At 39.9% G+C, this 24,444-nt stretch overlaps 1 protein-coding gene across 1 annotated transcript in view; it reads right to left on the bottom strand.

The window, feature by feature from the left end:
* The window catches only part of Pkp2 (plakophilin 2), a 67,616-nt gene that overhangs the window by 16,951 nt on the left and 26,221 nt on the right, over positions 1–24,444 (bottom strand). Inside the window, 1 exon segment of the mRNA XM_059277532.1 lies at positions 20,411–20,588. Within this exon segment, the coding sequence (XP_059133515.1) occupies positions 20,411–20,588 (178 nt within the window).

Raw genomic sequence — 24,444 nt, 5'->3', positions numbered from 1 at the left:
AGCTAGGCACCAGAACAGAACTGAAGCTGTGTATATAGGATTTTATCCCAGAGGAATAAAGTAGACGGATAAAGAGCTTGTTGTACTTAGATTCTTTTCCCGAAAATAATTCTTGTCGATCATAGTGCCTGGGAAGTATATTATTAAGGCTGGTCCTTTTAATAATATACAAAATATATTCTGGTATTTTTATTTCTATATTCCTTTGCATTAAGGTTTTCTTTTAATCATTAGCCACTCAAAAAAAAATTTCCCCTGAAAAAATGCTGACACGTCTGTCAACAAGAAAAGGGGCTGCAGGGATGCTGCAGCAGCTAGGAGCCCCCAGGTTCAGTTCCCTGCACCCATATCAGTTCCAGGGGCTCTGATGCACTCTGGGTTCTGTAGGCTCCTGCACGCACATGGTACACATAAACTCAGGCATATACATAAAATAAAAAGAATAGTAAAAAAATTTAGAGTTTGGAATTTGAGAACTGCCTCCTATTCCTTTTGCCAACTTTAATTGAAAAAAAAGATTGTAAACTATGTCATGCCTGTTTATGGGCAAGTAGAAATATCAAAAATACATTCAGGAGTTCTTCTTCATAATGTTTCAGTGTTACCATAAGACTAATAGTTCGAGAACTTCTGGGGTCTTATTTAAAAATATAATTGCATTAACTGATTTCAAAATACTTTTGTATCCCCAAACAATGCCTTCAAAGGAACAAATGTGCCCAGCATTACAACGAGAGCTAAAGGGAATGGGGGTTGGGGTGGGGTGGGGTGGGGTGGGTGGGGGTGTGAGGCACATTGCAGTTGCTGATCTCTGTGAAACCAACAATGCTTGGCTGCTCTTAACCACCCGAACGGCACTGTCACCACTCAGCCTGGCAGTGCAGAGAAGGCAGTGCTAACAAGTCAACGGCTGCTCAATCGACACAACGAAAAACTGGACATTAACAAAATCCTCAACAATTTCTTTACGTTAATTTTTGTTGCATGTGAAAATCCCCGTAACTTAGTCAATTACAAGACAAGATAATGAAGGCCAGTGAGACAGCTTAGAGGTAAAGGAGCTTGCTGCCAAGCCTGAGATCTGACTTTGATAACTGGTACATGTTGTGCCCAGGTTGCAAGACCCCCAAGCAAGACCACCACAGAGCCAACATTTGATGTAAACACACAGAGGGTTTTTTTTTTGTTGTTTTGTTTTTTTTTTTGGTTTTTCGAGACAGGGTTTCTCTGTGTAGCTTTGCGCCTTTCCTGGAACTCACTTGGTAGCCCAGGCTGGCCTCGAACTCACAGAGATCCGCCTGGCTCTGCCTCCCGAGTGCTGGGATTAAAGGCGTGCGCCACCACCGCCCGGCTCACACAGAGGTTTTTAATAACAAAAAAAGCAAGCTTAGTCTGCCATCCAATATCCGACACAGTGGGTAGAGGAGAACGGCCCTGAGCACTCACTTTAAGGTGTTTATATAGGAAAGGTTTACATGCAGCTTGGGATTAGACCAGGGGGCTAGGGGTGAGGCAGTTCTTTGAAGTTCTGGCTGAACTATAAGCATGAGAAACTGATGGCTAACAGGATGCAGGGTATCTACAGAGACATAAATTTTTACTCCCTGTGTCCTGCTTTTGTTGAACCCGGGATATAAACATTCAGATTTATTGTTCCAGTCCTACTCTTCTCTGAGGTCAACTTCTGGTCAGTTGAGTCCATTACTCCCCATATCTTGTTCTGCCAAGTCCAGGATACATAGATTTATTGTCCCAGCCTTATAAGTTCAACTTCTAGTCACTTCTAAAACTGCTGGTCAGCAAATACCTTTGGAAGAGGGGAGGGGGAAGCGTCTCTCAAGATGGCTACTGATTTCCCCTTTCAGTACACACACAGTGGAGAGACTGACTGGCCAACTTTTCCTCTGACCTTCACACACATATCCCTCCTAGTAATAAACACATTTTTTAAAAGATAACAAATGAGTTTATTAAGTGGAAACAAAATCTCTTAAGAAATGGTCATTTAAACTGGCACCATCTATCTCTGTCTGCTTGGGGCCACTACGAACCCTGTAGTCTGTTAAGAAGCATGCTGATCATTTTAATCCTTCATTATACACTCCTGTTGGGTGTCTCAGACCACGAAGGTAGCCAAAGTTTACCATTTTTCTTTTCCACTGTCAAGGCCAGATGAGGGTCTGGTCCTTGGAGATCCCCTGGGCTTAGGAGGAGCTCCTGTCTCCTTTAGCCTTAATTGTTTTTTTTTTTTTTTTTTTAACCCTCTGTTCATCTGTTGAGAAAGAACATAGACTTTGGAAGCAATGAGAAAGTCTGGCAGTGTCTCTCCTGTGCAGAGTGGACACCAGGTAGAGTCGGCCTGGGAACAATCATAACAAGCTTCACAGGAACTGAAAACACGTCTTTTTCAGTCTCCCAATTTCTCACATGAAGAAGCCGCCAAAAAGAGTTTAAGTTACTTTTGCTTCTGACAACAAATAGGTGGTCATGTAGGACAGGAGGGCATTTTTTTCCATTTTATTCTTATTGTATGGGTCTGTGAACCATGTCCACACAGTGTCTATGGGGGTCAGAAGAGGGAATCAGATCCCCCGAGAGCTGTTAACTGCTGAGCCATCTCTCCAGTTCTATACGAGAACTATTTTTTTATTCTATGCAGAGTGGTGCAGGAGAGAGAAAACCTCATCCAATATTCATTCCTCCTGCTCTTTGTTTAGCAAATATCAGATGTCCCCAACAACAAGAAAATGTTCTTTATGTTTCAAAGCTTCTGATATTTTCCAGCCTCTGGATTAGAGAAATGAACCTTTAAAATTGCCCTGACAAGTCAAAGGTCAGTCTTGTTCACTAGCTGGATTTCCTGCATAGTTTGCAGAGGGGATTTAGCTCTGTGTAACCTGAAGTGTTTATTCTGGTCCGGATGGTAACGCAGGGCTCTGCTGCCAGTCTCCCAGCAGAGCTGTTATCTGGTCGTCTTTATTGTCCAGACACTGCTTGTTGGAAATAGGACTTATCAGGAGTTTCTGACAGTTGATACCTTTGCTGACAGGAAGTGCATGGAACCCTGATGCACAGTACTGCCCCTGCATATCAAAAATATTTCCCATCTCACTCAGCTATCCAAAAATATAACCAAGGCTAGAAACAATAAACAGACAGAATGAAAAAAAAAATGTCCAGGGGCACCTCAAACAAGGGCTTAATTCTAGAACATACTAAGGACTTCTGAAGTTAAAAACAAAAGAAACAAAGCTGCCCATCAATAAACAAGCCAATGATCTGAACAGTTTTCAAAAAGAACTGCAAGTGGGCAATAAACCATTAGAGGGCACTAAGTGGGGCCCCTGCCTAGCATTTATGAAGTCCTAGATCCAGTTTCCTGTAGCCATGAAACAAAACAAAACAACCCTCCATAAAACAAAAAAATAGAGATAAAAGGTCCTAAAGGAAGTGGCAACAACTTTAAAATTTTAAAACGAGAAAAGAAAATTCTTTTGATGATAGTTACAAAATGGTTGATAGGGTTGATATCTACAAATGGTTTCTACTCATTTAGTAGAGCCAAATGCCCTTACTACAGCGGTGCCTTTCCGGACAGGGTCCAGCAGAGGAGGGTGGAGCTGGCTGGTGGCTGCTCCTCAGGGAAGGGGAACCACAGCGGGAATGTAGGCAGTGGAACAGATGGGGTGGGCGGGAGCAGACACAAAGACAACAGGTCTCTTCTGCTTCTATTCCTATCCCCCTCTTCCTTCTGCACATCAGGTTTCGCTAGCTCAGACTTCCAGTTCCTAAAATTCTCTCGTGGGTGCTGTGAGGGCTAAGGAGCCTCCACTCTATCAAAACAAAGGAGCTGCTGTGGTCAAACTGTCCTGTGCTGTTTAAGCCAAAAAGCCGATTCTGGAATACAGATTTAGCCCTCCCATTTCAGACTGAAGCAAGGTTGTTTTCTTTAAACCTCTCTCCTGGGTTAGACAGGCCCTCTGGCTCTGTGATAGGGAGGAGAATGAAATAGCCCAAATACAAAAAAATAAAGCTAAAACTGAGCTGGTTGGTAGCTTTGCTTAGAGAGACTTAAAGCTATCTCTGTTCCCTCTCTGCCAACCACCCTATCAACTACCTCTGGGCTCAGCTTCCTTGAGCTAAAAAGGTGTTTATTTTATACTTTTAATGTTTTGTTTTAATTTTGATATAGTTTTTGCATAAAAAAAACACTAACATTTTAAGGTTGACAGATTAAAAAAAAAATCAGGGCAGTCGCCACCAATAAGTGAGTTACCTGGCTTCAAGCTGTATCAACACCACCCACTGGATTACGTTCCCCCAAGACCCACGTCTGTCAACCCCACCCACTTTATCATCCTACCAGTGGCCAGCCCTGTCCCACAACTTCTGCAGACTTCATGGCACAGGTATAGCCTACACCAGTCTGAAGACCTGGTCTGGTCTCCCAGCTGAGCTGCCCCAATCTCCAGGCCCCAGGGCACATCCCATGCCCCTCCCCTTCCCATTTTAGCTCTAGCAAGGCTGCTGGGCTCTGCCCCCAACTCTTGTGGAATTCTACTGCTCTGGTGAAATCCCCACCAGCCCTTCCCCACAACTTCAGTAGACTCCATAGGCCCATATACAGCCCACACCAATCAGAAGAACAGCACCCACTTCACTGGGCTTCATATTCTGGTCTACAACTTTGGCTTTACTGTAGCCCAGGCTGGATCTAGGCACCCAAGACCCCACAAACACCAGTGGAGTCACCCTACTGAACCTGAAGACTTGCCAGTCACCAGAACTGTTCGTCACTTAGGCCAGAAGACAACAGAGGAAACAGAAAACAGAGGAACAAAACACCTTTCTAATAAAGACAAACACAGAAATCAACACCTAGACCTACAATCATCCCAAATCTAGATGCCTAGACACCAGTGTAAGAGCACATTCAGTAGAAAGGGCAGTATGTCACCATCAGAACCTAGTGATCTTACAACAGCAAGACTGGAACATTCCCACACAGCTGAAGCACAAGAAAACGACCTTAAAAATAACTTTATGAAGATGATAGAGATCCTCAAAGAGAAAATAAAAAACTCCCTTAAAAAAATGAAGAAAAGACAAACAAAAAATTGGAAGAAATCAACAAATCCCTTAGAGAATGCCAAGAAAAAAACAATTAAACAGGTGAAGGATACGGTTAAAGACCTGAAAATTGAAATACAAGCAATAAAGAAAACACAAACTAAGAGAATTCTGGAAATGGAAAAATTGAGTAAGCAAACAAAAACTATAGATGCAAGCATCACCAACAGAATACAAGAGATGGAAAAGAGAATCTCAGGCATTGAAGATACCATAGAGGAAACAGATTCATCAGTCAAAGAAAATGTTAAATCTAAAAGATTCCTAACACAAAATGTCCAGGAAATCTGGAGCATCATGAAAAGATCAAACCTAAGAATAATAGGGATAGAAGAAAAAGAATCCCAGCTCAAAGGCACAGAAAATATATTCAACAAAATCATAGAAGAAAACTCTCCCAACTTAAAGAAGGACATGCCTTATAGGTATAAGCTTATTATATAGATATAAGCTTACAGAACACCAAATAGACTGGACCAAAAACAAACAAGTCCCCTTGCCACATAATAATCAAAATATTAAACATACAAAACAAAGAAAGAATATAAAAAGCTGCAAAGGAAAAAGGCTAAGTAACATATAAAGGTAGACCTATCAAAATTATACCTCACTTCTCAATGGAGACTCAAAAAGCCAGAAGGACCTGGACACATGTCTTGCAGACACTGAGACCACAGGTGCCAGCCCAGACTATTATACTCAGCAAAACTTTCAATCATCATAGATGGAGAAAACAAGATATTTCATGACAAAGCCAAATTTAAACAATATCTATGCATAAACCCAGCCCCACAGAAGGTACTAGAAGGAAAGTTCCAACCCAAGCAAGTTAGCTGCACACACACAAAAATACAGGCAATAGATAGTCTAACATCAGTAAAACCCAAAGAAGGAAAATACACACACACACACACACACACACACACACACACACACACACACCACTACCACCACCACCACCACCACCAGCAAAAAATAACAGGAATTAACAGTCACTGGACATTAACAACTCTCAATATCAATCATCTCAATTTGCCTATAAAGACACAGGCTACCAGAATGGATACAAAATCAGGATCCATCCTTCTGCTGCACACAAGAAACACTTCAATTTCAAAGGCAGACATTACCTCAGAGTAAAGGGTTGGAAAAAGATTTTCTAATCAAATGGACTTAAGAAGCAAGCTGGTGTAGCCATTGTAATATCTAACAAAATAGACTTCAAATTAAAATAAATCAAAAGAGATATAGAAGGACATTTCATATTCATCAAAGGAAAATTCATCAAGATGAAGTCTCAATTCTGAACATCTATGCCCAATACAAGGGCACACATGTTTGTAAAAGAAACATTACAAAAGCTTAAATCACACATAAAACCCCACACATTAATAGTGGGAGACTTCAACATCCCATTCACCAATGGACAGGTCTTTCAGACAGAAACTTAACAGAGAAATAAGAGAACTAATAATGTTATGAGTCAAATAGACCTAACAGACATCTACAGAACATTCTACCCAAACACAAGAGAATATACCTTCTTCTCAGCACCCCATGGAACCTTCTCTAATATTGACCACTTACTTGGTCACAAAGCAAATCTCAACAGATACAAAAAAAAAAAAAAACAAAAACAAAAAACTGGAATAACCCTCTGTATTTTATTGGATCACCACAGGATAAAGTTGAAGTTCAACAACAGCACAAACAACAGAAGCCTACAAACTCATGGAAACTGAACAACTCTGAACTGGGTCAAGCAAGAAAGAAAAAAATTAAAGACTTCCTAGAAGTCAATGAAAATGAATACACTCTCGGGGGCCCAATGAATATATGGCCAGGTGGTGGAGGTGGTGGCTCACGCCTTTAATCCCAGCACTTGAGAGGCAGAGGCAGGCAGATCTCTGTGAGTTCAAGGCCAGCCTGGGCTACAGAGTGAGTTCCAGGAAAGGCGCAAAGCTACACAGAGAAACCCTGTCTTGATAAAAAAAAAAAAAAAGAAAAAAAGAAAATGAATACACAACACATCCAAACTTATGGAACACAATGAAAGCAGTGCTAAGAAGAAATTCATAGCACTAAGTACCTGCATAAAGACTTTGGAGAAATCTCACACTAGCGACTTAACAGCACATGTGAAAGCTAAAGATCAAAAAGAAACAAACACACACAAGAGGAGTAGAAGGGAGGAAATAATCAAACCGAGGGCTGAAATCTATAAAATAGAAACAAAGAGAACAATACAAAGAGTCAATGAAACAAAGATGGCTGTTTGAGAAAATCTACAAGATAGACAAATCCTCATCCAAAGTAACTAAAAGGCAGAGAGAATATCCAAATTAACAAAATCAGAAACGAAAAGGAGGATATAACAACAGACACTGAGGAAATACAGAGAATCATTAAGTCATACTTCAAAAAACTGTACACCACATAGTGGAAAATCCAAAGGAAATGGACAGATTTCTTGATAGGTACCACATACCAAAATTAAAACAAGATCCGATAAACAATTTAAATAGACCTATAACCCCTAAGAAAATAGAAGCAGACATTAAAAGTCTCAAAAAAAAAAAAAAAAAAAAAGCCAGATGGTTTCAGCACAGAATTCTACCAGACTTTCAAAGGAGAGCTAATATCAATACTCCTCAAATTATCCCACACAATAGAGACAGACAGAATGTTGCCACGTTCCTTTTATGAGGCCTATCACCCTGATACCCAAACCACAAAAAGACTCAACAATGAAAAAATTACAGACCAATTTCCTTTATGAACATTGATGCAAAAATACTCAATAAAATACTTGCAAACCCAATCCAAGAGCACATAAAAAAGAATACCCACCATGATCAAGTAGGCTTCATTCCAGAGATGCAGGAATGGTTCAACAAACGAAAATCTATCAATGCAATCCACCATATAAACAAACTGAGATAAGAAAACCACAAGATCATCTCATTAGATACTGAAAAAGCCTTTGGGAAAATTCATCACCCCTTTATGATAAAAGTCTTGGAGAGATCAGGGATACAAGGAACATACCTAAACATAATAAAAGCAACACAGCAAGCCAACAGCCAACAGCAAATTAAAAGGAAAGAAACTGAAAGCGTGTAGCTTGAGTTTTCCTGCTTGGCCCACAGTCAGGGCAAATCTCTCTCACCTGCCAGTCCCACAGCTGCTCAGACCCGACCAAGTAAACACAGAGACTTATATTGGTTACAAACTGTATGGCCGTGGCAGGCTTCTTGCTAACTGTTCTTACAGCTTAAATTAATCCATTTCTATAAATCTATACCTTGCCACATGGCTCGTGGCTTACCGGCATCTTCACATGCTGTTTCTCATCGTGGCGGCTGGCAGTGTCTCTCTGACTCAGCCTTCCACTTCCCAGCTTTATTCTCCTCCTTGTCCCGCCTATACTTCCTGCCTAGCCAATGGCCAATCAGTGTTTTATTTATTGACAAATCAGCAACACATTTGCCATACAGAACATCCCACAGCAAAAGCGATTCCAACAATTTCAATATCAGAAAAAAGATAAGGCTCTACATTCTCTCCATATCTATTCAATATAGTACTCAAAGTTCTAGCCAGAACAATAAGACAACAAAAGGAGATCAAGCGGATACAAATTAGGAAGGAAGAAGTCAAACTTATACTATTTGCAGATAATATGATAGTATACATAAGTAATCCCCAAAATTCTACCAGGGAACTCCTACAGCTGATAAACACCTTCAGTGAAGTGGCTGGATACAAGATTAACTCACAAAAATCAGTAGCCCTCCTTTATACAAATGACAAATGGGCTGAGAAAGAAATCAGAGAAACAACACCCATTACAGTAGTCACAAATAACATAAAATATCTTGGGGTAACTCTAATCAAGAAAGTGAAAAACCTGTATGACAAGAACTTCAAGTCTTTGAAGAAAGAAACTGGAGAAGGTAGCAGAAGATGGAAAAATTTCCCATGCTCTTAAATAGGTAGGATTAACATAGTAAAAATGGCAGTCTTAGCAAAAGCAATCTACAGGTTCAATGCAATCCCTATCAAAATTCCAACACAATTCTTTCCAGACCTTGAAAGAACAATACTGAACTTCATAAGGAAAAACAAAAATCCCAGGATAGCTAAAACAATCCTGTATAATAAAGGAACTTCTGGAGGTATCACCATCCCTGATCTCCAACTCTACTACACAGCTATAGTAATACAAACATCATGGTATTGGCATAAAAACAGACAAATGAACCAATGGAATCAAACTGAAGACCCAAAAGTAAATCCACACACCTATGGACACCTGTTTTTTGACAAAGAAACCAAAATGGAAATACAATGGAAAAAAGAAATCATCTTCAACAAATGGTGCTGGCATAACTGGATGTCAACATGTAGAAGAATACAAATAGATCCATATCTATCACCCTGCATAAAATCAACTCCAAGTGGATCAAAGACCTTAACATAAATCCAGATACACTGAACCTGACACAAGAGAAAGTGGGAAAGAGCCCTGAACGCATTGGCACAGGAGACAACTATCTGAATAGAACACTAGTAGCACAGACACTGAGATCAACAATTAATAAATGGGACCTCATGAAAATGAAAAGCTTCTCTAAGGCAAAGGACACAGTCAATAAGACAAAATGGCAGCCCACAGAATGGGAAAAGATCTTCGCCAATCTCATTTCTGACAGAAAACTGATCTCCAAAATATATAAAAAATTCAAGAAACTAGGCATCAAAAACCCAAATAATCTAATTAAAAAATGGGGTATAGATCTAAACAGAGAATTCTGAACAGAAGAATCTCAAATGGTGGAGAAACACTTAAAGAAATGTTCAATATCCTTAGCCATCAGGGAAATGCAAAAGGACCCCGAGATTTGATTCCATCTTATACCAGTCTACAATTATACCGGAATGTCTATGATTGAAAACACTAATGACAGCTTATACTAGAGAGGGTGTGGAGAAAGGGGAACACTCCACCACTGCTGGTGGGAGTGCAAACTTATACAGCCACTTTGAAAATCAATACAGAAGTTTTTCAGAAAATTGGGACTCAATTTACCTCAAGACCCAGCTATATCACTCTTGGGCATATACCCAAAGGATGCTCAATCATACTACAAGGACACTTGTTCAACTATGTTCACAGAAGTGTTATTTGTAATAGCCAGAACCTGGAAACAACCTAGATGCTCCTCAACTGAAGAATAGATAAAGAAAATGTGGTACATTTATACAATGGAGTACTACTCAGTTGTTAAGAACAATGACTTCAGGAAATTTGAAGGCAAATGGATGGAACTAGAAAAATATCATTCTGAGTGAGGTAACCCAGACCCAGAAAGACAAACATGGTATGTACTCACTCATAAGTTGTAAAGGATAACCATGCTACAATTTACAGTCTCAGAGAGGCTAGGCAACAAGGAGGGCCCAAAAAGGGATAATGGAGACTATTGAAGTCCAGCCCCTCAATGGTCCCCTCCCAAGGTCCAGGAAGAATCTACAACCAGCCGCTAATTTAATCTTTGAAGATAGAAAATGAATCCATGTACACGAATCTCTTTAGTCTATATACTTTATTATTCTGAGTCAGTTCTCTTTCGACAAGCTTCTATTCTGCTCTTATGCCTAGCTCCTTTCTTATCTGATTTCTCTGTACATTTATCTGCTGTTCTCGCTAAGTTCTATCTTAATTCTCTCATCTTAATTCTGCCTCATTTAGGTACTTCTCATCGTGTTCTTAGCCATCTCATTCTTCCCCATCTGGTTCTTCCTCATCTTCCATCTCGTCCCCTAGTACTCTCTTCTAGCTCTTCAATCTAATTCTTCCCCATCTAGTTCATTTCTCTCCAGTTCTTACCCATCTAGTTCTTCCATTCTTTTTTCCACTCTCCTCCTGTTAGTCTTCTTATTCTCTCAGTTCTCCATCCTCAACTTCTCCACTCCTTTCTTCCTCTTTGTCTCCTTATACCTCTAAATGCTCTCAAGTCTCTGAGGTGTACAGTTATAAACCCAAGCTATAGCGATCCTCTGGCAGAGTAAGGTCACCAGGCTTGAATTCTTACAGGTCATAAAGACTTTTCCTTAGGCAGTGACCTTTCTTTTACAACCCAAATGAGTACTAATGATCAGTTAGTCAAGAAGAGAATTTATGTGCTCAATCTACATTCCTAGAAGTGGTTAGGTAAGAAGTTAGGGGTCTATTAGTAAGGTTGAATAAGAAAGGAGGGTCTCACCCTAAACTGCACAAGAAATAAAGCTATCCGCCTAACCTAGGAGACAGGTGTTTTGTTTGGCCTTGGATGCTTGATAGGTATTTTAGATAAATACACTGTTAGGAGCTTTAGGAAGCACACATAGCATTACAAGAAAATCATTGTAGGAACCAGCTAATATACATACAAAAGTTAAAATATCACCAAGACTTCTTAAGTCCTGGCTTGACCTTTGGAGAAGTCCTTGACTTTTTCAAGTAGTAGCTTTTGTGATAGTAGCTGAATTTCATTACATTTTCCTACAGCTTACAGCAAAGGGATGCATGGATTTCCTTGGGAAGGGAAAATAGAATAGATCTGGGTAGACTAGGGACTGGCGGGGATGGGAACATAAGGAATTGGCGTGGAAGGGGGTGGGTATAGGAGAAGAGCAATGAAAGAGATGTCTTGATGGGGGAGTGCATTTTGGGGGTCAGGTAGAAATCTGGTGCAAGGGAAACTCTCATGAATCTACAAAGATGATCCCAGCTAAGACTCCTAGCAATAGTGGATATATAGCCTGAATTGGCCATCTTCTGTAATCAGATTGATAACTACCCCAATTGTCATAAGAAAGCCTTCATCTAGTAACTGATAGAAACAAATGCAGAGATCTATAGCCAAGATCCTGTAGAAGAAAGGTAGGAAGGATTATATGAGTCAGGGGTGGGGTCAAGATCATCACAAAGGAACCCACATAAACAACTAACTTGGGCTCATAGGAGCTCACGGACTTTGGACCAACAGCTAGGGAGCCTTAATGGGACCTACCTAGGCCCTGTACATATGTGTGACAATTTTGTAGCTTGATCTATTTGTGGGAATCCAGTGGTGGGAGCAGGGCCTGTCCCTAACAATTTGGCTGGCTTCCAGGAACCTATTCCTCATACTGGGTTGTTTTGCCCAGCCTTAATACAAGAAGAGGAGCTTAGCCCTACCTCAATGATATGCCATGCTTTGTTGACACCCATGGGAAGCCTGCCCCTTTTAGAACAGAAACAGAGGAGGAGTAGATTGCGGGGGAAGGGAGTAGGGAGAGGATGAAAGGAGAGGAGGGAAGGAAACTTCAGCCAAGATGTAAAATAAATGAATAAACTTAATCAATAATAATAAATAACATTCTTTAAAAAAATCAGCCGGGCGGTGGTGGCACACGCCTTTAATCCCAGCACTCGGGAGGCAGAGCCAGATGGATCTCTGTGAGTTCGAGGCCAGCCTGGTCTCCAAAGCGAGTTCCAGGACAGGCTCCAAAGCTACACAGAGAAACCCTGTCTCGGGAAAAAAAAAAAAAAAAAAAAAATCAAAAGATAATTACAGTTGCTGTCATTAAAGAACTGCTAAGATTGGTGACTACCCTAATGTCATAGAACTGTCATCCAGCAACTGGTGGAAGCAGATGCAGAGATCCACAGCCAAGCAGTGGACTAAACTCTGGGAGTCCAGTTGAAGAGAAGGAGGAGGGATTATATAAGCAAGGGGAATCAAGATCATGAAGGGGAAACCCACAGAAACAGATGACCTGAGCTCACGAGGGAGCTCACAGACTCTAGACTAACAGTTGGGGAACCTGCGTGGGACTGAAGTAGGACCCCTGCATGTGGGTGACAGTTGTGTAGCTTGGTCTGTTTGTTGGGCCCCTAGCAGTGCGCCCAGGATCTGTCCCTGGTGCACGAGCTCTTTGGAACCTATTCCCTAGGGTGGGATGCCTCGCCCATCCTTGATGCAGAGGGTAGAAGCTTCATTCTGCCTCAACTTGATAAGCCATGCTTTGTTGATTCCCATGGGAGGCCTGCTCCTTTCTGAGGAGTGCATGGGAGCGGGTGTAGAAAGGAGGTGGGAGGGGAGGGAGGGGAAACTCTGGCTGGTATGTAAAATAAATTTAAAAAAAAATTTAAAAAAACTGTTAAGGTAGGCTCTACTGGGTCTTCATGACTAAAGAGATAATTGCCCCAAACAGGCCATCCAGCCAAATTTTTATTTCAGAAGAAAAATGGGAGAGCTGGATCTATATGATTATATTATCTTATGGTATTAAATAATAAAAATGCTATAAACTATAAAATATTTTTTAAAATAACTTATTTATTTTGTGTACATTGGTGTTTTAGTACCCTAGGACTGGAGTTACAGACAATTGTGAGCTGCCATGTGGTTGCTGGGAACTGAACCTAGGTCCTCTGGAAGAACAGTCAGTGCTCTTAACCACTGAGCCATATCACCAGCCCCAACTATAAAATACTTTAATAAATAAAGGTTTAAATATAAAACTGAGATGGTTATATGTTTACAGAATGAAAATTCAAGGCCTCCTGTAAGTTATAAAGGTCTGGACAACTTATTTGAGGTTCATAGAAGATCAAAGATAATATACATGATATAAAGTTTGTAGGGTCTAAGATAAGCAATTACAAAAATCTGGTTAAAATGTATGCCAAACCAATGTTTATTTAAAAATATAGCTATTAAAATATTATATCAGAGTTGTAAATATCAGATTGGTATAACTGATCTTCTGTAATTTCTCATGTGTTACCTATACTACTTTAACTATACTGAGATATCATCCACTATTCCTATTTGTCTTTGATGGGTCTACATAAATGTGTCCCTCTCATCTGAATGACCCATAAGACTTATGGCTCAGGAGTCTGAGAGGGGTGGGATTACAGTTTTTCAAACATTATCAGTTCATTCACTTGAGTTTTTCACAGGTTACCCCACTGGATAGACATTTTTCAATAGGTAATGACAATCCAGCATTCCGATTTCAAAATGGAATTCCTTTTGGGTGGCATGTTCCAGGGTCCTAAAAAACTCTGTGCCTCTGAATGATGTGCTGTTTGACTTGTCCTGTGGTATTTTGAAGGAAAATGGGCCCCATAGACCTACAAAGAGTAGCATTATTTGAAAGGATTAGGATGTATGGCCCCGTTGGAACAGCTGTGTCACTGGGAGTAGGGTTTGAGGTCTGAGAAGCTCAAACCAGGCCTAGTGGCATTCTTTCTTCCTGTTGCGTTTGGATTTGGATGTAGAACTCTCAACTACCTCTCTAGCACCATGTCTGCTTGCACACTGTCCTGTTTCCCACCATAACAACAATGGACTATAAACCTCTGAACTGTAAGCCAGCCCCAATTAAATGTTTTCCTTTATAAGAATCGCAGTGATCACAGTGTCTATTCACAGCAATAAAACCCTAAGACATGCCCTCTTGCTCTGGATGAAGACAGCTTCCTAAAATCCCCCCATTGGCACAGCCACAGCCATGGACAATGTGGTTGACTAAGGGACAGATGGAAAAGATAAACAACTGTCACACAGACATTCTTTTGTTTGGACTCACTGTTAGTGTTAACCCTCCATATATATTGGGAGTCCCTCTATACCAAAAAGTGGTAGGCATTTCAAAATTACCTGTATCAATTGTTCTATAATTGTGTAGAGTCCCCCTCTAAACTGACCAAAGATTTGTAGGACAGTTATGGGGATTTAACCATTTATATCCTTCAACCTTCATTCAGTATTATGATTAGAATACTTATGTTGATGATCCTTTTGGTGATACTAGAAGGCATTTATTGGTTTAGGGGACATAGGATTCTCTTGGACATTCAGACATGAGTAAATGCATCTGCCTTTAAAAAACAAAGAGGAATTGTCGAGGGCTGGACTGATCCAAGGCTTTTCCTGAAGCCTGATGTATATAGAGAGGGAACATGGTTCCTGTTTAAAAGTAGAAACATGCTGGACATAAGTCAGTGCTTGTGCAAAACCTCCTGACCTCAGCTTTTGTCTTCTCCATTGTCTGTCTTCTATCCTTCTCATCCTCTGGCACTTCCCCCTCATGACCTGCTGGTCCAGGTCAGTGGGGTGAGCTGAGGGAAGACAATAGAGCAAAGAAGTGGAGAATACTGGACAGAAGAGCACAACAACCATGGAGAGGCAAGGAGATAAAGAGGGAGTGGGAATCAACCAAAATGAAATATATTTATGAAGACTCCATATGGAAACCTACTTTATAAGCTAATTAAAATATAAAAATAAAAGAGTAGTTTGCATTAAACTGATAGGAACAGCTATAATTTAGTGTGCATGCTAAACACAATGGTGGACAATTCATCTGTAATTTTCATAAATTTTCTGAAGTGATGATACCCTAGAATTTCACTTAGAATGATGATAACAGCATTTAAAATCAGAATTAACTGCTTCCAATGATATTTCCTCTGGTCCTTCCATGGATGGATGTCTCTAGTAATGCTCTGGTAAGCTCTCACAGGTGTCTTGTATGCAGTATGAGGAGGGAGTATGAGGAGGGAGGAAGACCGAGGGAGGGACAGGGAGATCCTTTAGCTCAGCTTTTCCTGTATTTTTTGTTTTTCAAAAATCATCTGAATATTCAATTCAATCAGCAAGCATGGAATACATTGTTTGGGGTAGAACACCAAGTTCCATTTAAAATTGATTATAAATAGTAAACTGTAACTTAAACAATATATACTTGTATAAACATTTTTAACACCTAAAAGAGATGTTTGGATTGCCAGTGGATGTTCAAAGGATTTATCTAAGAGTTAGAGAGTCATAATATGCAGGTATTTTCTACCTCTACACCCACTGAAAAAGTTTCCAGTTGTTTTATATAAATCTACTCAATTTGTTGCTTTCAAAGAGAAAGGCTTCATGCATTTTTGGAGGTTCTTTGTCTCATAACACTGAGTCAGGGAATCCTACAGGTCCTTTGTGTATACATCATGGCTTCCAGTTTTGTGTTTTTATGGGATTTCTGTGTATGAGAGCATGTATGTCTCTGTGTCTGTGTTTCTTGTGCTTTTTCTTTGGCTGTTTGTTTTATCTTATTTTATTATTGTTCCTTAAATGCCTAAGACAGAAAGGGTGTAGCTCCAAATGGAGGGGAAGTGGGAAGGAAGTGGCAGGAGCAGAGGAAGAAGAAACTATAATAAAAATATACTGTATAAAAAAATCTATTTTCAACAAAAGAAAAAAGAATCTTAAGGATTGGGGGAGGGTGTTTCCAGGCAACCTCCTGTTTTAAATCTATTTATTTTTCATATGTGTGTGGGTGCCCTTGTGCCACACAGTGCATATGGGGCCAGAGGACGACTTGCAGGAGTCTGCATTCTGGAAATATAACTCAGGTTGTCAGCCTTGGCAGCTCTTTTACCCACTGAGTGATGTCATCAGCCAAACCTACTAATTCAAAAATAATAATGAAATTGAAAATGTTCTGATTATGATCAGCCTCACATTTTTTATAAAAACATATTTGCTGTTATAAAACACAGTTCACAGGATACTACCTATAATTTAAGTTATATATACACAGCCATCTTCCTTAACTCTTAGGATGCTTTTAAAAATATTTGACAATGACATTCTTGGGAATTATTTTTCTTTCCAAGATTCAACTTGTAAACTAATCAGTGAAGAAAGATCAGTGAAAACAAGTTCTCACTATATAAGTAAAAATTCTTTTCCTGTGGCTGGTGAGATGGCTCAGCAGTTTGTCCTTGCAGAGGACTAGAGTGCAGTTCTTTAAGCACAACTCCAAGAGACACAATGTCCACTTCCGGACTCTCTGGGCACCTGCTTCCATGAGAACATACCCACATACAGACATAATAATTAAAAAAATTAAATGGAGACATTCTTTTTCACAGAGTTTCTAGCATCAATATTCTAAATGAAACTGTTTCTAGAGTTGGGGATGTAGCTCAGGATGGAAGCCCTGATATGTACATGTGTATTTCTGTTAAAGGTAATGTACACGTTGATTTAATCTTCAGCACTGCACAAATCCAGGCAAGGGAACGCACATCTGTATGTAGGAGGAAGCTCAACTTCAACTACAGAAATAATTCAAGGCCAGCTTGGTGGTACAGTGAAATCTCGTCGAAAAAAATACTCATACCTGATTGAGAATAAGACTGATACAGCTTTGTTTCAAAAAGTAGTTGTTTCCTTTTATACAACTAGATTTATAGTGAAAAATGGAAGTGGGTGTTTCTTTTAAGTTACAAATTTTGCTATAAAATTTATAAAAGAATGTTATACTAATAAAGCTTATTATACATTTATTGAGACAAATTTACTACAATATGACAAATGAGAAAAAGTGAAGTTTAAATCATTGTAGGAGCAACTGTTTTTCCTTATTTATTTATTATGTATACAATGTTCTGCTTGCATGTATGCCTGCAGGCCAGAAGAGGGCACCAGATCTCATTACAGATGGTTGTGAGCCACCATGTGGTTGCTGGGAATTGAACTCATAACCTCTGGAAGAGCAGCCAGTGCTCTTAACCTCTGAGCCATCTCTTGAGCCCTGCTTTTCCTCTTTCAAAATAAAATAATTGTTTTATTGCAAGTTCTGAGGACTGAACTCATGAAGGGTAAACATTCTACCACAAAACTGTATCTCCCACACTGTGTTTTGAGACAGAGTCTAACCACTACCTGCTCCAGACTAATCTTGAACTTAAAATCTTCCTACCTCAGTCTCCTGAATGCTGACACCAGAGGTCCATCACCAGCCTGGACTGTGTTTGCTCTATAACTGGCACATAAACAAATGACAGATGCTGGAGTGGCTTTGGCTAGTGCAGAACCAGATTGTTTTGATGAGTTTAGGGCAGCAATTTTATACAACCTTCTCTTAAGCTTAATATTAACAATAGTTGTAATTCAGGAAAATATTTTTTGATCTTTATCAATAATAATGTTAATAATAGTAAATATTATTATTTGTTTTTTGAGATGAAAACCAAAGTGTGGCTTAGGCTATTCTGGAACTCAAGATTCTCCTGTCTTAGTCTCCTCAGTTCTTGGGACTAATTAATATTTTTAATATTACTGTACTTAAAAGTGATAGAAAAATGAAGAATTGGCTCTTCAAAAGGTAACAAGGGACTGAAGAAATAGCTCAGTGGTTAAGTGAATGTCTGACTCTTGCAGAGGACCTGTATTCAGTTTCCGGTCACCATGTTGGGTCCTCACAAATGTCTGTAATCCCAGCTCCAGAGGATCTGAATGGGGTGAGGAAAGACTGTAAGAGCCAGAGGATCAGGAAGTGTGCTATGAGATTGTGTCTCTAGTTGTAACAGAAGCTACACCCATAAATTCTCACCTTATGACTGCCCAAACAAGAGATGAACAAGGACAAAATAATAGACATGCCAACAAGGAGGGGGAAGCCCATAAGGCTTTAACCCTACAGAAAGAACTACAAGCAACTAAGAAATGTTGGGAGCAGGAAAAATGGTCTTCCAGGGAAGAGCACACCCAACTGACAACCCAATACCAAACAGTCAGTTCTGAAAACATACTTACAAGTAATATTATACAGACAGAGCAGGTTGTTAGAAACATGCATCTACATATGCAAAACAAGTAATAAAAAGGAGGTCATTAATTTGAAAGAGGACAAGGAGGAGTATATGGGAGGGTTTGGAGGAAAGGGAAGGTAGAAACGTAATTATAATCTCAAAAATTTTTAAAAAGGTTTAAAAGGCGGACATGGCTTTGAAAGGGTTTATCCTTTAAATAGGTGGGGATAGGACCACTGAGTTTTCATAATATCTTTATCTGTTTCTTCTTTGAAAAGGATGCTTATGGAGAAATATGGCTATACTACCTACTTATTTTTTGATGTTAAAATAATCAACTTCTGCAAACCAAGTATGGTAGTAATCATCTGTGGCAGCTACAGGACATGGGTACAGGGTATAGCAGCTTCACTTTCCTCATGGAGACACTCTCATAATGGCTGGTTTGTAGCTACAACAGAAAGTCCTTCAGTCGCAATGAAATGTCAACAATTACGTGCTAGCTCAGCACTCACACTTGTCACCCTTCACTGACTTGGATTTTACCACCCACTGCTAGTCTAGTGTCATAGTAACTTTCCTGTCACTACTATATTTTTCTTCTCTAATCTATTCTGACTCAGTGGGTTTAACATGGGACACCAGCTAATTTTGCTGACAGAAAAAAGAAAAATTAACTCCTTCCTATCACTCCCAGTGACTCTGCAACCTGTCCTTAGACAATGTTTCCAGCTTCTGTTTGGTGACTTTCTACTATTTCAAGCTTCATAGGCTGAGGGTTCCTTCAACCTAAGGGACTGTGCATGCTAAGCAAGACTCCATCCTGAGCCTCAGCCCTTTGTTCTAGTCATAACTGATGGGTCCCCAGTTTTCCACGTACTTCATTTGTGCATTCATGCTATCCAAATACTTTATGGCTACTCGTTATTTTGTCACTGTGGTTTATTTTACTATTTTATTAAACCAAGATTAAGTAAGTTTATTATTTACTTATGTATTCTTTGTATAATCCCCAGTAGCGAACACATTGCTTTAAATAAAAGTGATATTTGATATCATATTGGCTGGTTTTATGTCTACTTAACTAACAAGCTAGAGTCACTGGAAAGGAGGGAGCCTCAACTGAGAAGGCTGTAGGCAAGCCTGTAGGGCATTTTCCTAACTAGTGATTTATGCAGGGAGGCCCCAGTGCATTGTGGGTGGTGCCATCCCTGGGCTGGTCGTCCTGGGTTCTATAAGAAAGCAGGTTGAGCAAGCCAGTAAGCAGCACCCTCCATGGCCTCTGCATCAGCTGCTGCCTCCAGGATCCTGACCTGCTTGAGTTCCTGTCTTGACTTCCTTCAATGATGAACAGTGATGTGAAAGTGTAAGCCAAATAAACCCTTTCCTCCCAACTTGCTTTCAGTCATGTTTCATCACAGCAGTGGTAACCCTTACTAAGACAGGTATGTATCAGTGCGACTAACTAGACAGAAACATCTTTCTATAATAAATTTCCTCAGTTACCACCCAAGCAGAGTCTGTCAAAACTAAACTGCATAATTAGGAAAAGGATCCAAAATAGAATACATTTTGACTTCTCTTTGGGTGCCTAATTGATTATATCTTCTACCTAAAGGGGTGGGTGGGGACACAAGGTGGCATTACCTTAGGCATCCAGTGACATTGTAGAATATATCAAAATCCAGCAAGCCATTTGCTTTGGGGTAGTCTCCTTCAGGCCACCCTGAGAAGGGGATGATGACACTCTCTGTCAGGGTGAGCAAGGCTTCTGTTATCATGAGGTGCTTGAGTTTGTCACTAGAGGACAAGTTCCAGAGCAAACCTAGAAAAACAGCTACAATGAGAGCAGTGCTCAACACTCAGGGCCAGGCCACCAGCTTCAGAACTATGACCGGGTGCTTAAACAAGGACGCAGCGTGCGAACCTGTCTGGAGCTCAGCTGATGCTATAGAAACTGATTCCTAAGAACAAGTATCTATTGCTTAATATGCAAAATCATGCAGGTTTAAATTAACCAGGAGTGTGAATAAAATAGCATAAATTTGAAATATCCCCCATAGGATCATGTTTTGAAGCTCACCTCCCATTTTGGGAGGCTGGCTGGAGGAAGTAGGTCACTGGGGCAGGTCATTAGTGGATTCTTATCTCTTGCTCCTTCCTTTCTCTGTGTTTTCCACCATTGTGTAGAAGCAGCTCCATGACTCCACTCCCATCACGATGAACTATATCTTGATGCTCTGAGCCCAAATAAACTCCCTTAAGTTACTTTTGTTTGGTATTTTATCTCAGCAATAAGAAAACTAACCAATGTATACATAAGCTTTTATTGCTATTTACTTTACAGACCCTACCACAAAGCTGACCTCATACTCTGATACCACCACAAAGATGATAACATACTCTGGGTCCATCAACATGGAGGTGAGAAAGAGCTGTTCTGTAACTACTATTTCAATAGTTTAAAGGATTTTTTTTTCCTTTCCAAGAAACAAAGGGAGGCAAGTAATGTTCCTAACCACTGCTCCTCACTACCTGTAAAATCAACCTGCTATTTTCTGTTCCATTCATGGAAGGAGTTCCCATAGAATGCTTTCCTCTATTCCATTGCAGTAGGCTGATCAACACTCCCAGTTAATGTTTACTAACTGACGCCCAATGATGGGATTTGCATCTTCTATGCTAAGCATCATTTAACTTCTTTTAGAGTTTGGCAGTAAAAGACAATGTTATGGTCAAATACAACTTTCACTTTCCCCTTGAAGCCATTATTAAAGGGAAAGGTTTTATATCCAACTAGGAAAAAAATTAAAATAATAAAATACCAGGGTTTTCAGGGCATTTACACATAGAAACTGGAGCTTGGTGCTGAAAGATAAAAGAAAATCACATATACATGTAGGATTTTTTAAAATGTAGCTCTGGTACCCAAATGCTTCTCAGTGGAGGAACTATGGCCGACTCTTTGCTGTGACAATGGTCCTGCCCATGTGTGACATTGCCTTGCTCTTTCGTTCCCCAGTAGGTTGCTCCAACTCACTGCCATCCAGGAAAGGGCAAAGGGAGGCTGGGAAAGAGAAGGGTGATCCTTCCTTTCCATCCTGTCAGTGACTCCTACTTCTAAAATGCACTGCAATGAGAGAGAGCACAGACATCTAGGCTATCTACTTTATGACAGGTGGTACCGTCTCCCTGGTACCACGAGGGATTTTAATGACTGAATTAATGGTTTACATAGTTAAAGCTTTGTAATTATTCAACACTATGTGTATTTGGTCCAATCAATTAAAACACATCAGGCCTAATGTCTCAGGCTTAAACAGTTTGCTTTGGTTGTGTATAATAGTTAAGTTTTGAAACAGCAACCAGATTTTCATGCAGCCTATACACAGCTTCCATTAGATATGGTCACGGTAGGACTGATGTCTGCTGAGAACAGGATTTCTGGACTTCAGGAAGTCTTTTCCTGATCAAACTAGTGTTTGGGGTTAGTCAGGAGCAGTGTCTCAGCCGTGGGTTCTGCAATACAATGGCTTCATCCCTCTCACTTCATCTTAAGAGGCCCTGGAAGGGGGACAGAGAGAATAACACTCAGAAGGTAGTTGGAGACAATGCAAAGGCAGGCCTGAGGTTGAGTTTTGGTTACTAAGCTATGAAAGAAAAGAGGAGAGAAACAGGAGAGAAAGCAAGAGAGAAGGAGGGGGAGGGGCAGACGGACAGGACTTCCTTGAGTTCAAAATAAGCAAACAAACCAACAAGCTTGTCTGCCTGCCACAATGAAATTTCCTCTTTCTACAAAGAACCACACAAAGCACTCATAGTGCAGCTTACATAAAAACCAAACAGGATTACTTTAAACAAAGGGAATGGAATTTTCCTTTAAGAGTCAATATATATTCTTTTTAGCTTAGCATGCTACATTATTTCTACAGAAGTATATAAATTTTGGAAGTTTTGGTGTAATTTAAAAAAAAATTAATGTAAGATAATGTATAACTAGGCCATGGCCACCAAATTTCTGGATGGCATGACACCAGAAGCGTATTCTTTGGAGATAGAGTTATGCACGTACCCTCCTGCACATACTCACACAAACTCGGTAAACAAGCAAGTAGAAACAGGGTTACTACTCAGTACAAAACTTAAAGATGTTAGGGCTACTGTACATGGGGGTGCTTGTTACAGACCCTAAGAAAGGCTGAATTAAAGGGATGAAGAACACCCTCTGTGATTATAGGAGGCAAAGCTAGAATTACCAACGGAAATTTTAAGGAGGGAAACTTTGGGGGACCACTCTGTAGAAACCAGAAAGATCTACTTAAAAGATCCAGCTTTATAACTGGGGTCAGTAGAAAATTAGCCCACTTCTTACTGAAATATTGAGAAGGATTTTAGTCTTACGTTAGTGTTAATTGCACCAGATTCTCAAAATGGATTAAAAAAATTCATATTTCTGAATGTAAATTCCGGGGAGGATGGAGGGTGGAACCCACATCTATATTAAACAGTCTATGAGACTGATTAAGATTTCAATGATGGCGGTGAGTTGGGAGCCAAGTTAAGCAATCTTTAGTACCTTTAATAGCCTGTTATTAACTACTATGTATGGCCTAAAATCCCTGAGGCTTAGTTAAAATCCTTCTGGAATATACAGACTCCAGTTTCTACCAATTCAAAGACTAAAAATGTCATCAGGTAGTATCTAAGATTTCCAGAGACTTCTTCAGTTAGCTTTAACCCACCTACCTGATATTTGCACCAATGTATGTAACAAGTACCTTGATTTATGTTTTTTTTGTTCTGTTACTATCAAAGTTTCATGAAATCATTATCACACTGGAACATTTGGAGTAATATATATCTATCTGGGTTCAGGTCAAGTCAGTCATATCTGGCTCAGAGAAAACTACACCCGCTTTGGGATGAGAGCCTTGCTTTTGTGTGGACAATTAAAAAAAACTTTTTAGCCCAGCAGTGGTGGCACACGCTTTTAATTCCAGCACTTGGGAGGCAGGGAGATCTCTGAGTTTGAGGCCAGCCTGGTCTACAAAGTGAGTTCCAGGACTACACAGAGAAACCTGTCTTGAAAAACAAAAACAAGAAAAAAGAAAAAAATTCTTTCTGGATATGGTGCATTTGCTTATAATCCTGACACGAGAGAACGAGGCAAGTTTAAGGCCAGTCAGGGCTACTCGGCATACCTAGGGAAACAACACGCATCCTTAAAACCCCCAAAATTCTGGCACCAGGAAACCAATGGTCTAATGAGTGCTACTGCATAGCCTCGTAACTCAGAACAGATGCCACTAACTGGTTAGACTACAGAATCAGCAACAAAGTATTTAGGGTTTAAGTTTTTATTTGCCTCTATTTTAACTTCTCGTTAGTTTACTCACAGAATCTAAGTTTTCCCAAATTTTTTTCCTTTACTTTTCCTTTCTTTCTTTCCTTTTTTTTTTTTTTTTTTTTTTGCTCAGGTAGGTCTACCTGATTTCTACCAATAGGTTCTCATTTTAGCCCAAAAGAAAAGGAACCAGATTCTGGTCAGTGATAATCTGATATATAACAATTATAAGGGCTATAAGAATTCCACTATCCATAAATTTATGACCAACTGTGATGATATAAATAACTGACAAACTAGTAAAGGCAGTGAAGGGGTCTTACAGCTCCTAAGCACA

The sequence above is a fragment of the Peromyscus eremicus genome, chromosome 12 (assembly GCF_949786415.1).
Source record: "Peromyscus eremicus chromosome 12, PerEre_H2_v1, whole genome shotgun sequence".
Taxonomy (NCBI): Eukaryota; Metazoa; Chordata; class Mammalia; order Rodentia; family Cricetidae; genus Peromyscus; species Peromyscus eremicus.
The sequence above is the reverse complement of the archived record's forward strand: the minus strand, read 5'-3'. Positions and strand labels throughout refer to the sequence as shown.